The sequence below is a fragment of the Dermacentor andersoni genome, chromosome 11, assembly GCF_023375885.2.
Source record: "Dermacentor andersoni chromosome 11, qqDerAnde1_hic_scaffold, whole genome shotgun sequence".
In the NCBI taxonomy this organism is placed as follows: Eukaryota; Metazoa; Arthropoda; class Arachnida; order Ixodida; family Ixodidae; genus Dermacentor; species Dermacentor andersoni.
Genome location: NC_092824.1, coordinates 45,020,696 through 45,034,800, shown reverse-complemented (window position 1 = coordinate 45,034,800; position 14,105 = coordinate 45,020,696). Strand labels below are relative to the sequence as shown.

General features: G+C 48.0%; 1 protein-coding gene across 3 annotated transcripts in view; it reads left to right on the top strand.

Annotated features, from left to right (window-relative positions):
• Positions 1–14,105, top strand: part of LOC126517485 (uncharacterized) — a 72,851-nt gene that overhangs the window by 39,694 nt on the left and 19,052 nt on the right. For all 3 annotated transcript variants that reach the window (XM_050167213.3, XM_050167212.3, XM_050167214.3), the window contains exons 3-7: positions 245–381; positions 950–1,048; positions 3,438–3,548; positions 10,187–10,273; positions 12,419–12,544. In XM_050167213.3, coding sequence (XP_050023170.1) covers positions 245–381; positions 950–1,048; positions 3,438–3,548; positions 10,187–10,273; positions 12,419–12,544 — 560 coding nt within the window. The remainder of the gene's footprint in view (positions 1–244; positions 382–949; positions 1,049–3,437; positions 3,549–10,186; positions 10,274–12,418; positions 12,545–14,105) is intronic.

Below are 14,105 nucleotides of genomic sequence, written 5' to 3'. Positions count from 1 at the left end.
ATCTTGATCCATATGAAATTTCAATGTGGAACTTACTGCATAAGCTGTATCTCTTGGGTGCAAGTTTTTAAACCATGCACTGGCTGCTGTTTCGAGTACAGTCTTTCACATTTTCCCTTTCCTTCCCAGCAGTGTCACTTTCTTCATCATTCATTTCTTGGTTTGGTGTCGGCATTTTCAATCGGCACATCTAGCTTTCGACATGCGCAGTCCATTTGTGCTCAGTGCCCAGTCGTATGTGCAGTGGACGTGGATGGCAAGAAACTGCCGGCACAGCTGCACGACCTCCACGGCCAGATTAAGGGCCTTGAGCAAAACCTGAGCAGCACAGCCACCGAGCTGCACCGAACTGCGGCAGACCTCGTGGCGCTAGCCAAGCAGGTCAGTGCGCACCACACTCCATGGGTGCTTCCTCTGCCTCACTTTCCGCACAAAAACTGTGCCAATATGTCCCTCAGGCTGTAGGCCTCTAAGCTTTAAACTGTGCCTTCTAAAGCTTGGAAAACATCACGGGGACTACATGATGGTAGTAAAAGAAGCTTTATGGGCCGTAATATGAAGACCATACCACCTTGTTGGCGAGTGACAAAATAATGGCAATTATGAACAGCCCCTGGAGCTTTGAGAGAAATGTGCGACATTAGGGGCTCCAGAAGTAACAATAAAGACATCTTAAAACACCAGTCAGATTAGCCAGTTCTAACCACTTTTTAGCAGGCAGTGGATAAATGTAAGTTTTGTCTAGTCATTAGCTGGTGGCGTATTCATTAGCATTAAATCAATTAACCTTTCACATAAAGGTGTCCGATCAAGCCCTTTGCTTGAAGCGCAGTTTCAGAAGTGTTATGATTAAAGAACTATGGCTACAGGCAGTATAAGCTGCCCGCATTGGCCAGTCCACAAGAGCTATCTGGCAAGATGCACATGTTTCTCCTGGTGCTGTTTGCAGGTGGCTGAGCTCAAGGCAACGACTGGCAGCTTGCAAGAGAGCGTGGCATCGGCACCCCAGATCAAGGGACTCCCCAGTGCCGTCACTGACCTCAAGCAGGTGCGTTTCTGTGCACACTGTCACAGTAACCAAGAGGGCATACACATGCAACTGTTTTTCATGCCATGTGTGCATTGGCCTTATGTGGGAAACTAATCCGAGAAAAGGGTGTTAAACAGTGACATTCGACAGGTACCTACATCTGGTTGGGCAAGTCACTGAGTGACGGTATATAACAACCAGCAAGGAAACTTGAGTAAAAGCAGCAATGCTTACAAATTGTCTCATTTTTTCCTGGCCAACTGGGCTGCTTTTTCAAAGGAGACTGCGATAAAGTAGAGATAGCTGCTTTTGTGAATTGCTCCTTATTTTGTGCAGTCGTGGGGCTAGCTGTGTTTGTTTCCTGCATAATGATGGGAGTCGCTTGCGTGGACCATTTATCGTGTTTCTAAACATCAGCCATTACACACGTAGCAAAATTGAAAAGAGGCTGATTGAACTCTGAGTTGGATAGTTGTATCGGCAGCATGGTGTGAAAATCTAGAAGAAAGGGTCGTTATGACGGGTGCACACATCCACTGAGAGAAGCGCAAACCAAAATGTGGCGCAAGAGAACCAGACAAACGCTGGGTAGTTGTGGCCTCCTGCTGCTGAACAAGAGGTTGAGGGTTCAATTCCTGGCTGAGGCGACCATATGTCAAGGGTGGTGGGATACAAACACACTTCTTTAGGTTTAGCTGTGACTCAAGGGCACATCAACCTTGAACTGATGATAACCGTGCTCTGTTGCGAGCTGTTGGGAGACGTTCCACTGATGAGCACGTTAAGGTCGCAGGTTTGCCACTGCTACAATGTTACATTTTCACTACCTCCACAAGTGCACAGCATTTCTGATGTGCAAAACATAGTTGAGATCGAACACTCAGAGTGTCGCATTTTACTTGTGAAGCATTGTACCTGTTTCATACGTAACTGAAACACAGCTTGTGTTCAGCTGTGCACATTTTCCTATGTGCACATTTGTATATGGGGGTGTGGGTCTGCGTGTGGGCTATATTGCACCCAACATGATTTGCTTCACAGTGGAGTCAACATATGAGATTGGTAAACTAAATACCAGTAAGTAGAAGGGTGTTTAGTTCACCATTTTCTCATATTATTTGCTGCTGTGCATTCTCCAATAGAGTCCCGGCATAGACTCCCGCAGGGAGCCAGTCATGCATCTCTTTTCTTCGTGCCAACTGCTTAACGTGTAATCTTAACGCAGGTGAATTCTTGACATGAACTTGCAAATCGGGCAACTTAGTGGTTGAAGGCAACGCAGTGCATCAGCGAGTGTGTTCTTTCATGGCACGCATACAGATTAAATGGAGTTCGTACAGAAACCAACAAGTAGTAGATGTAGCAGCGTATGCTGTTTTCATGTGGGCATTCATGTCGTTCAGTCTCTGATCACAGCCATGGTTGCATGCCTGTGTGATCGAAATCCCAACTACTGCTTGCAAGCCTGACATTATTCTTGGTGCTTGGCGCAGAAATCTGAAAATCTGATAGACACTGCCACCGTGCATCAGTATGCATGCTTTGCATCATTTTTAGCAGTCATAATTAGATTGGGCAGGTGAATTTTAAAAAATGAGGCACATAAACATAAGCACAGTAATCCAAAATGTGAACTTGAGATGAGAAATCAGGTGCTACTTGTTACCTTTATTAAAAGAAGAAAAAAAACGGTGCTCCTGAGAGTGTCGACAGCACGCATGCTCCTCCTGCATGTACAGAGAGTGGCTTTACCACACAGCTTTCGAACCCAAGATGGCAGACCTTTTTGCAACTCTGATTCCCTGTGAGAGTCTACATGGGGACTCTAAGCCTCGGGTCCTTTGGACCATAGGTCGACAGTATATATAAGAGAACACTCACTCACCATTATTTCTTTAACGCTTGGTTCTCACTTGCACTCATACTTATATCTACTCCCACTCAGTAGCACTCAGTCACAATTGCACTCATTTTGACTCACACAAACAGGTATTCACTCGAATTCATATGCCCACTCAAACTCAATGGTAACTCACTTAAGCCCATACTCACGTTGGCTCATACTCACAGGCACTCAATCACTTTGACAGTCATGCCCACTCCTACGCAGTCGCACGTACTCATTCACGTTCACACTCACATCCATTCGCACTTCATACTCATGTCCATTCACACCCTTCGCCACTCACTCATTCACGTGTGTGAAGTCAGTCTTGAGTATGAGTGAACACTTGTGAATACACCGACTCTTGCCCTGTACCATGGGCGCCATGCGGCAACTCATATTTAGTGCGACAGTACGTGTGTGCATGCAATTTCCAGTTTTCATTTGATATGACCATGTACCCAACTGGAATCAACGTTCAGACTCAGTGTGCCTTCCCTTCCCTCTGTTTGTTGTGTGCAGAATGTAGCCAACCTGGGCAGCCAGGTGTCCAGCCTGGAGAATGGCCTTCAGGCCCTCAAAGAGCAGCACAACAGCCTACAGGTGCTGCGCAAGGACATCGACCAAGTCAAGGTGCGCACTCCTTTTTTTGTATAAATATATTATTACGATATTATCGGGAGATACTCAAGAGACGAGCAGCCACGAGAACGACAACGAAGTGGGTCTGTGCCCTTGGCGCGAGCGAATGTCGGCCGGGCGCTCTGGCTCCAGTCCAGTGTAAATAGCCTGTAAATAGCCTCTTCCGTCTGTGTCTTTCTACACGTAACATTCTGGTGGAGGTGAGGGATCCCTGTCCTCGCCACGGAACTCCAGAGTGGTCGGTACATCGAGCTTGTCACCATGCCTCCCGGTGACGAGGCCGCCTCTGCAACGGCTTCGGCTTGTCCGACTGCTCCAATCGTCACGGTTGCCCAACATCGTGACCCTGGTGTGTTCTCTGGCCTGGAGAGACAGGACGTTGACGAATGGATCAAGCTATATGAACATGCCAGCGCTAATAACAAGTGGGACCCAATCATTATGATTGCCAATGTCATCTTTTATCTCGGCGGCACCCCACGTGTGTGGCGCCAGACGCATGACGACGAGATAACCAGTTGGGACAGTTTCAAAGAAAAGCTACGGGAACTGGGATCTGTTCGGCGACCCCATTGGCCGCAAGGTTGCCGCGAGAAAGGCTCTTGCGTCTCGTGTTCAGACATCTACAGAGCCATACGTTTCATACATCCTCGACGTCTTGGCTCTATGCCGCAAAGCTGACGATGCTATGTCTGAAGCAGATAAAGTGTCACATGTTCTAAAAGGCATCGCCGACGACGCTTTCAATTTGCTTGTTTTCAGCAACTTCTCGACAATCGACGCCATCATTAAAGAATGCCGTCACCTTGAACAAGCTAAGAGCCGCCATATCACACACGACATCACGCGGCTACCCAACACTGCTGCTACATCGACATGTAAGGGTCGACCGCATCAGGCCACTCCTTGTGACGACGTCACCCGTATTGTTCGCCGCGAGCTCAAGGCTGCCTGTTCGCCAGCTTTCTCCGCGACGCCTCCCGATCTGCCAGCAACCACGATTGCGATGATGCAGGCTGTAGTCAGACATGAATTTGAGAACATGGGTCGGAACTCCATGTGTTACACATCCCAACCCAGCGTTCCCCAGTTCTCTACCGACCCTCCCCGTCCCCGGCAGTCTTTTTCTGCCATATCTTGCCGCAACCCGTCCGAATGGCGTATCCCTGATGACAGGCCGATCTTCTTCCACTGCTGTCGCATCGGCCACGTCGCTCGTCACTGCCGCAATCAATGGCCGCCACCTCCTCGGACATATGCTGTCGCTCATTCCCGCCCCTTTGGACCTTCTGTCCCCTATGCCACCCGCCATGAACCCATTGCCGCTGATGCTCCTGCCCCGAACCTTCGCTACAGCCGCTCGCCCTCACCTCGACGCCGTCAGTCTCGTTCGCCCCAACCCCGTCGCTTCTCTCCGTCGCCTATCGCTTCCCAGATCCAGCCGGAAAACTAGGCAATGCAGCTTCTGGAGGTAAAGCTGCATTGTCGACCCTGCCCTCAAATCCTCTGCTCACGTTACCTACGAACCAAAACCTTCTTGACGTTGACGTTGATGGCTATCCTGTCACGGCACTCATAGATACAAGCGCACATCTTTCTGTTATGATTGCTGCCTTCCGACGACGACTCAAAAAGCTCCTCACCCCAGCGTCGGCACGCGTCGTCCGCGTTGCGGATGGCGGTACTGTGCCTATCATCGGCATGTGTACGGCACGTGTGAGCATCGCCGGCCGCCACACTCCTGTCCTCTTCACCGTGTTTGCTCATTGCCCCCACGACCTAATTCTCGGCCTCGACTTTCTCTCCGCTCATTGTGCCCTTATTGACTGCTCTGCCAGTACTCTCCGCCTTGAGTTGCCGATTCTCGCAGAACCTTCTGACACACCCCAGTGCCGCTTACGCCCCACCGGCTTTCTTTGCCTGCCACCAAAGTCGATAGCCTTTATTGAACTGTTGTCTTCCCCACCAGTTCCTTATGGCGAGTACCTCGTCATATGACGTTATCGTGCCTCACATTATACTTACTATTACTGCGAACCACACTCGCATACTTATCTTTAACTTTGGATTGGCAAAGCAAATTCTGCTGCAAGGTATTTGCCTTGCCAACGTTGATTGTCTCGGCGACCATCATGTGGCAGCGTTATCAACCGATAGTTCTTGTGAGCTTCACAGGCCCCTCGCACCAGCCTCGGGCGCCGATCCCAACATAAAGAAAATGGTTGCGACACACCAATGGCAGGACACCTCAGCGTATCTCGAACCTATGACCGTGTACGTCGCCATTTTTTCTGGCCGGGCCTTGCCCGTTCCGTACGACGTTACGTCGCCGCTTGTGAACTTTGCCAACGACGGAAGAAGCCTTCCCAGCTCCCCGCTGGTTACCTGCAGCTGCTCTACATCCCTGCCTAGCCCTTCCATCGTGTCAGCTTAGACCTTCTCGGCCCATTTCCGGAATCTACATCAGGAAACAAGTGGGTTGCAGTCGTGGCTGACTACGCGACCCGCTATGCCGTAACCCGCGCTCTTCCGACCAGTTGCGCAACTGATGTTGTGGACTTCCTTCTACATGATATCATTTTGATGCATGGTGCTCCGCGTCAATTGCTAACAGACCGTGGCCATACATTCTTAGCCAAAGTCATTGACGACATCATGCGTGCCTGCTCAATAAAGCATAAATTTACCACCTCCTACCACCCTCAAACGAACGGCCTCACTGAACGTTTGAACCCCACCCTTATCGACATGCTATCCAAATACGTTTCCGACGACTACCGTGACTGGGACCTGGCTCTAACTTACATTACCTTTGCGTACAACTCTTCCCATCTCGAAACTGCTGGCTTCTCCCCGTTTTACCTCTTGTATGGCCAAGAACGAACGCTACAACTAGACACTGTGCTTCCGTCCACCACAGCTTCAACTGGCGCTTATGCCCGTGATGCAATCGCCCGTGCTGACCATGCTCGTCAACTTGCGTGCGTTCATCTACAAGTGTCTCAAGACAAAAGCAACGCTACGACCTCCGTCACCGTGATGTCCATTTTGTGCCCGGCACCCTCGTGTTGCTTTGGTCACCATCGCATCAAGTTGGGCTTTGTGAAAAACTGCTTCCCTGTTACACAGGCCCATATCGCATGCTCCACCAAGTGACCGATGTCACCTATGAAATGGTTCTAGCCACGCCCACTACGTCCTCTGCTGTGACAACCAGTAACATTGTCCACGTCGCCTGACTCAAGCCCTACAACTCTCTACGCGCTTTGGATATTTAACAGCGCCATGACGGCGCTTTTGCTGCCAGGGGGTAGTATTACAATATTATCGGGAGATACTCAAGAGACGAGCCGCAATGAGAACGATGACGAAGTTGGTCGGTGCCCTTGGCACGAGCGAATGTCGGCCTGGCACTCTGGCTCCAGTCCAGTGTAAATAGCCTGTAAATAGCCTCTTTCGTCTGTGTCTTTCTACACTTAACAATATGTATATGTGCCTTTGTATCAGTGAAGCTGATATTTGGAGCTAGCATCTGCACTGCTTCATCTGTTGCATTTGGGGTTGTGGATGAAACTCATAAACTTGAAGCATGGTGCACTGGATCTGCATACATTTTTTGGTCTTCACGCTGAAAGCCAGTGTGAGTGGCATTTGTCTCCGAGTTCGTTCCTGAGCCAGAGGGGTCATGCTGGGGTTGTACCATCGTCTTGCCTTTCTGAGATGTTCTCTGGCTCATGTGTGGTATCTAAACCCATGCTGCACGCTTTGTCAGTTGCAACTGTAGCATTGATTCTAGTATATACAGTAAAACCTCGTTAAACCGTACCCGCTTAAACAGTAGTTTCGTTTTAAAAGTAGTAAAGTCAAGTCCCCGACTCAGCAGTCATTGAACATAATGTGTTTCTATTCACATAAACCGTACCAGGTTATTGGGTATGTATTGGTTAACACATAGTGTTTCCACTTTTCGTCGTGCAAACACGGCGGTGCGTCGTCTCCATCGGGCCGCCCGGCGGAACAACAAGCCCTCAGAGATCACAACGGCCTCCAAGCGCCCTGTGCGTTTGCGCGTGAAGACACATCAACATCATTTCGGCACCGTGCCAGAGAGTATTGTGGCATCGTGCAAAGAAGGACTCGCGTCGTGCCGAAGCTCAGATAAAAAAGACGCCGGGTGCTCAGCATAGAAGAAAAAATAGACATTGTTTGTGCTATCGAACGTTACATCAAGAAGTCGGCGCTGGCACGCGACAGGGATCTGCTGTTGACTACAGTGTGTGGCATTTCGAATGCGAAAAAGTTGCTCGGCAGCACTGCTGCAACCACGAACAGATGTCAGCTACGAGGTTTGACTTTTCGCCATCGTTGCCTCTGTTGTTGCCGAAGTGTCGACTAGCAACAGTGTTGAGGACGACACGGAAAGCGACAGCACGGGCGGTTCAGGCCCGACTGTGGCAGAAGCTGTGCATTACGTCAGCCTCATGAATGCAATTGTCGCGACGAGAACAGCACCCCGCAATGAAAAAGGCATCCCGCGACTTCTGCAGCGCTACCGTCGCGTGCGCAGAGAACGTGAAACGCCAACAAGCAAATCTGCCGTGCGAGGGTTTGCCGAAAAGAGGGGGCTGGCTGAAAAGCTGGCTCGCAGCTTCTGTAACTTTGAGGCTGCTGTCGTCGCTGCTAGGCTGCCGCGGCATCAATCAATTGAAAATAACACTTTTTGTCGTGCGAAGTGAGTAAATACTGCATGATTTTCTTCCCTTTCATCGCACTCTCTCCGAGTTTCGTTTTTGCCAGGTAAGTGGGCGATCTCATGCTGTTTCGGTTAAGCAGTACTACCATTTAGTACATACTTTTTCCAACCTTTGCCCAACTACGGTTTAACGAGGTTTCACTGTATAATGAAAATGAAGCGTGAACTAGATTGGATAGCCCTCCAACAAAGCAGAAAAGTTTTCCTATTATAGTTCTTCATTCTATTTGTGATGATGAAACCAGTATTAATAAATGTTCCCACATGATGAGTCCACATATCTCTCAGTAATGATCGCGCTTTTTTTTAAAGAGCTCTGAGAAATAACTTCATATAAGTTCAAAAGCGTGGCAGTTTGGGCGAGTTGGTATGTCATTACTTTTTTAGGCTTGTAGCGCAGCTCAGAACGAGCTAAAAGGACAGAGTGTTCCTTTTCGTTACCCCTTCCACCCTCCTTTTAGCTCGTTCTGAGCTGCGCTACAAGCCTCAAATAATTCATATAAGTTGTTGGTAGATGTATTTTCACACTTTTTCTTTTTTACAATTTGCTAGTCGAATCAATTGGATGCCAATGTTGCGGGTGACCTCGCATGTATTTTCCTCATCCTTACAAGATGGTTTCTACTTAAGATGAACTTTAATTGAATGTACAAGTTATAACTGCGTCTGGTGTTTGCATGTTTACAGTGTCATTACTGTTTTGACCCCCCTATAGAAATGCACAACTGGGCAATGTAGGTTCTTGATTGTAAGTGGAATAAAAATAAATAAATTGACTTGACAGCAGCCCTCGAACATTCTGCCCTGTTCAAGGGCACTGATCACGTGGCTGTTTCTATAAGGGGGGGGGGGGGGGGAGTGTACATTTCGGTGTCTTTACACCTTCAAGCCTGCAAGTTACAGAGTGGTGCAATGCCCACCTAACTCCAATCGAGTTCTTGCATAAGTAACAATGTATGGACAGGTAGTCGTGGCCACATACACAGCCAAGCCTTTAATTTGAAGCATTCTCTACTTCACAATAGGTGCTTTGCATTTGGTAGGTAGCTTTTGTCTCAATCCGTTTCAGGTGTCTTCCATAAAAAAAATTCATGCCTCTGATTGTGGGTTTAAACTACGGTCCCTGAAAACAAAACCTTGATGCTCTGTGTGTTAACATGTGTGCCCACTCTCTCTCATTTTTCTTAACCTTTGTGAACTTGGTCTCGTTTTACAATTTTGCCAGCGTTTCATCAAGCTTTACAAAAAACATTTGTAAAAACGTTTCGCTCGCTAGTGTCGGAACCTTAAGTTTGCTTCTGTCACGTTTATACAGACAATTTCCTGAAGCAGGCAAAATCAATTAGCACAGCAGTGTCACCACAATAGTCACTGTGATGTAAAAAATTTTTGCTTGTCAGGTCCCTGCTGTTTTGTCTACGTTGCTGCTTGTATGCTGTGTCTAAACTATATCATCATTAATAAAGCGTGTATGTGTCCCATGAAAGGCATGTGCTCAAGGCTGTCCTTTCTTAAGTGTGCCATAACCATAAATAAATAATTGAAATGTGAATTAGTGACTCTTCTTAATTATCCACCTGGAGAGTGCTATTTGTCGCACAGGTACCATCCACCTCTTGAGGTAATACACCTGAACAGACTGAAATGCACTATATTTTCCATGCCTTTCTTTCTTTATCGTCCAAACTAAAAAGAACATGGTATATTCGTGTGTACATACTGTACTGCTAACAGTAGGATTCAATTCAATTCAAGGCTCAACTAGCTTAGCACTGCTGTTTAGTGTAACTCGAGGAACTGTGCTTAGCGTCGTGCGTCCTTGGGTGCCAGCTGCCACATTCCTTTCCGTTTTTTTTTTTTTTTTTTTGCAACGCAGGAGCAAGTCCAGCGGATCAGCAATGCCTCCGCTGTTGCCGTGGATGACCAGAGCTCGACACACACCAGTTTGCATGACTTGGAACAGGTCAGAGTCTGTCTCTCTCTGGCTTTTACCACTGTTTGCTTTAGCTGTCTCTACGAACCTGCCGAGACTTGGCAGTGACAAGAAAAGTGCTCTGCACTGAAACCATTTAGCCAGATACTGCAACAGAAGCCCAAGGCAGAGAGTAGCTTGCTTGTAGGGCAAGATATTGAGCGCAGCGCTTAATTGTTGTGTACGATGCACGTGAGTTGTTTTTGGTCCTTTGTTTGCATTAACGTTCGCATACTGTGAGTGGTTTACTACAATTTGCCAATAGTAAGAGACACACATGGCATTGTGGGAGCTAGACTACCCACTTGAGCTGTAATATTTGTTTGAAGTTATTTGAGCCGTAGGTGGCGAAGGTTATTCTGGAGCCTTCTGTTACAGGTACCACTTGTAACTCAGCTGGGACTTCGGGACATCAGAATGAGCAAATCGGCCTCTCACCTCCATATTCATTTGGAACTCATTTCCAACTGTTATCGAATTATGCAATCATCCGACCCGATTCCACAATTTCCATAAGTTATACTTACGTACACCTGCTTAAGCTATGCTAGCTTAACCTGTGGCGTATACAGTGAAACCTCATTAAACTGTAGTTGGCTGGAGCTCGGAAAAACTACTTACTAAACGGTAGTACTGTTTAAACGAAATAGCACGAGATCGCCCACTTACCTTTCAAAAACGGAACACAGAACGCTGAGAGAGTGCGATGAAAGGGTAAAAAAACATGCAGTATTTATTCACTTCGCTGGACAAAAGGTTTATTTCCATTTGATCCTGCGGCTGGCACGCGGCTGAAAAGCTGCCTGCCAGCTTTTCAGCCAGCCCCCTCTTCTCCGCAAAAACTCCCATGGCAGATTCCTCGTTGGCATTACGTATTCTCCGTGTACACGCGAGGTAGCGCTGCAGAAGTTGTGGGGTGCCTTTTTCATTGCGGGGTGCTGTTCTCGTCGCGACAATTGCATTCATGAGGCTGACATAACGCGCAGCTTCTGCCACTGTCGGGCCTGAACCGCCCGTGCTGTCGCTTTCCATGTCGTCCTCATCACTGTCGCTAGTTCACACTTCGGCAACAACAGAGGCAACGATGGCGAAAAGTCGAACCTCGTAGCTAACATCTCTTCGCAGCCATAGCAGCACTGCCGAGCAATTTCTTCGCATTCCAAATGCCACACACCGTAGTCAACAACTGATCCCTGTCGCGTGCCAGTGCCGACTTCATGTCACGTTCGACAGCACGAACGATGTCTAATTTTTCTTCTATGTTGAGCACCCGGCATCTTCTTTATCCGAGCTTCGGCTTGATGCAAGTCCTCACTTGCACGACGCCACAAAGCTCTCTTGAACGCCGCCAAAATGATGTTGATGTTGATGTGGCTTCATGCGCAAACGCACAGGGCACTTGAAAGGCGTTGTTCCGATCTCTGAGGCTTGTTCTGCCGGGCCGCCCGATGGAGACGACGCACCGCCGTGTTTGTGCGACACAAAGTGGAAGCACTACGGGTTAACCGACACGTACGCAATACGCTGGTACAGGTTTATGCGGATGTAAAACACAATATGTTCAATGGCCGCTGAGTCGGGGATTCGACTTTACTATTTTTAAAACGAAACTACTGTCTAAGCGGGTACAGTTTAAAGAGGCTTTACTGTACTATGTGCATTTAAATAAAAGCTCGGAGACCCTCCCAATGTAGAAATTGGATTAGTGGTTTAGCAAACCTATTGTTAATGAATTATCACCTGTACTGCTTTTTATTCTTTATTTACTTACTTCACTTTGTTTGAAGGTCAAGCAGAGGGGTAACAACCAAACAAGGTTCATGACAAGGTAACAACACGAGTTGGACGAGAGTATTTCACGGGTCACATTAACAATAGCGACAAGAATAAATGCAATATTTGAACCGTTCGGTCTGTTCAACCTGTTTATAAATTGGCAGCTCTTTACGCATTGACTTTGTACTTGCCAACTCCTCTGTATCTTTAGTTAGAGGACTTGCATGGCTAGTTCTACTGTAGGTACCTGCGGCAGTTTTACTTTGGGAGCTCCTTTTGCTAACCTTTTTCGTGCAGTTTATTGTAACATGAAACTGATGAATAAACCTGGCCCCGACCTGGCCTGAAATGTCATTGCAGAGTGTGCAACAGTGCCTGGGAGAGGTGCGAGCCGTCGTCGACCAGAGGCTAGTCGGCCTCGAGTCCGGTCTCAAGGAGGTGCACACCACTACCGAGAACCACACTGACATCCTGCTGAGGCAGCAGGTGAGTCAGCTTTGCATGGCCGGTGTGATCGAATGAAGTCACGCCTACCACATAGACCAAGACAGAAGCTTACAATTTCAAATTTACAACAAGAAACTTCTGGGAACATTTTGATCGTTTAAACAATGTGCAATTTATAATATCCAACGCCATATACAGGTGGTTAACGCTATTAAATATCTTGGGACATGAATATTCTTCAATGCCATTACAGTTAAACATGATATAACAGATACAGTCAGCAACCAAGTTTTCTGGCACCTGATTTTTTTGGACCTCGCTTGATTATTCAGCCTGAACCAGGGCACTGTCACTTACCCTGTAGAACCAGTGTGTAATGCGACCGAAATTTGACACTGCGTGGCATGTTGCTGAACTTCAATGCTTAAGCATTCTAGGGCTACTTCCCTTGGAAATCTGTCCGTTTGTCTGTCTGCAGCATGTGAGGCAATGCGATCCATAGGTATACACAGGGTCCTATGGAGGTATATATGAGCATGCGTTATGTCCGCGTATGACTACGCGATGCTGTACGACTACAAGCACCACAGGGAGTTTCTGCAGTAATTCTTTTCGGACTGACCTACGCTTTGCGATGTCAAAAACTTGGCAGCTGCGAACAAAGCTGCTGCTACTCCAGTTGTCACCCATCCTCCAACTTTCGTTGTCGAGCTGGCTCCTCTGCTTTGCTAATACCACCACACTGCCACTGCAGAGAGTTTCGTTTACTCGGCGTCAAACCACAAATTTGCTCACAGACTCCCGACGAGGCAGCAATGGCTAGGCCTATACTGAGCGGGAAACGGGTGTGGCGGGGTGGCAAGGTGCTCCAGGAAACTTGCCCTCAATATGTTCATACTTGTAGACAGTTATACCGAAGGTCACGTAGATCGGGTACAAGATGACGCAAACGGGCTGGACTACAGTGACGCTCATGAAACCAAGTTTGGGTTTATAGCCGATCAGCCGGCGACTGCCACAAATGCCTGCTCGCATCTGCTGATGTAAATCTCGGCGAGCAAAAATGGCAATTTTGTCTCAAATAATACATGACATACTGTTGTAGATGCCATGTTTAGACAGTAAAGTTTCTTACAAAAATTTATAGCAGGAGGCCTGGCTCTGGTGTCTGTGGGAGCTGGAAGCATGGCCGCTCAGCCGTCGTGAGAAGGATGATGGGTATGTGGCATTAGCCAAGCAACTAAGGAGGTGGGCCACCAGATAAAGCATCTGTACTGGAGGGCACGAGCAGCCAACATTTTGCTGCGGGGGCGTGCACTGCATCGCAAGAGGTGGACTCGGCTAACAAGGTGACACGTCCTCTCAGGATCCACTGTTCTGGCCACGAGCAATGACACACTTCTCATGCTGCACGGTCACAAGAACAAAAGGTGCTTCATCGTCATTGTCAGAGGCTGATGTGTCGTCTGCCACACAGTGAATTGGCAGCTGCTACCGGGCGTCCAGAGACCGACGGGAGCCTGAACGATATCCGCTTGTCAGAAGGTTCTCGTGCAGAAGGCCGAGAGAGCGTTTGCGCTAATGAAACCGCAGAGGGAAG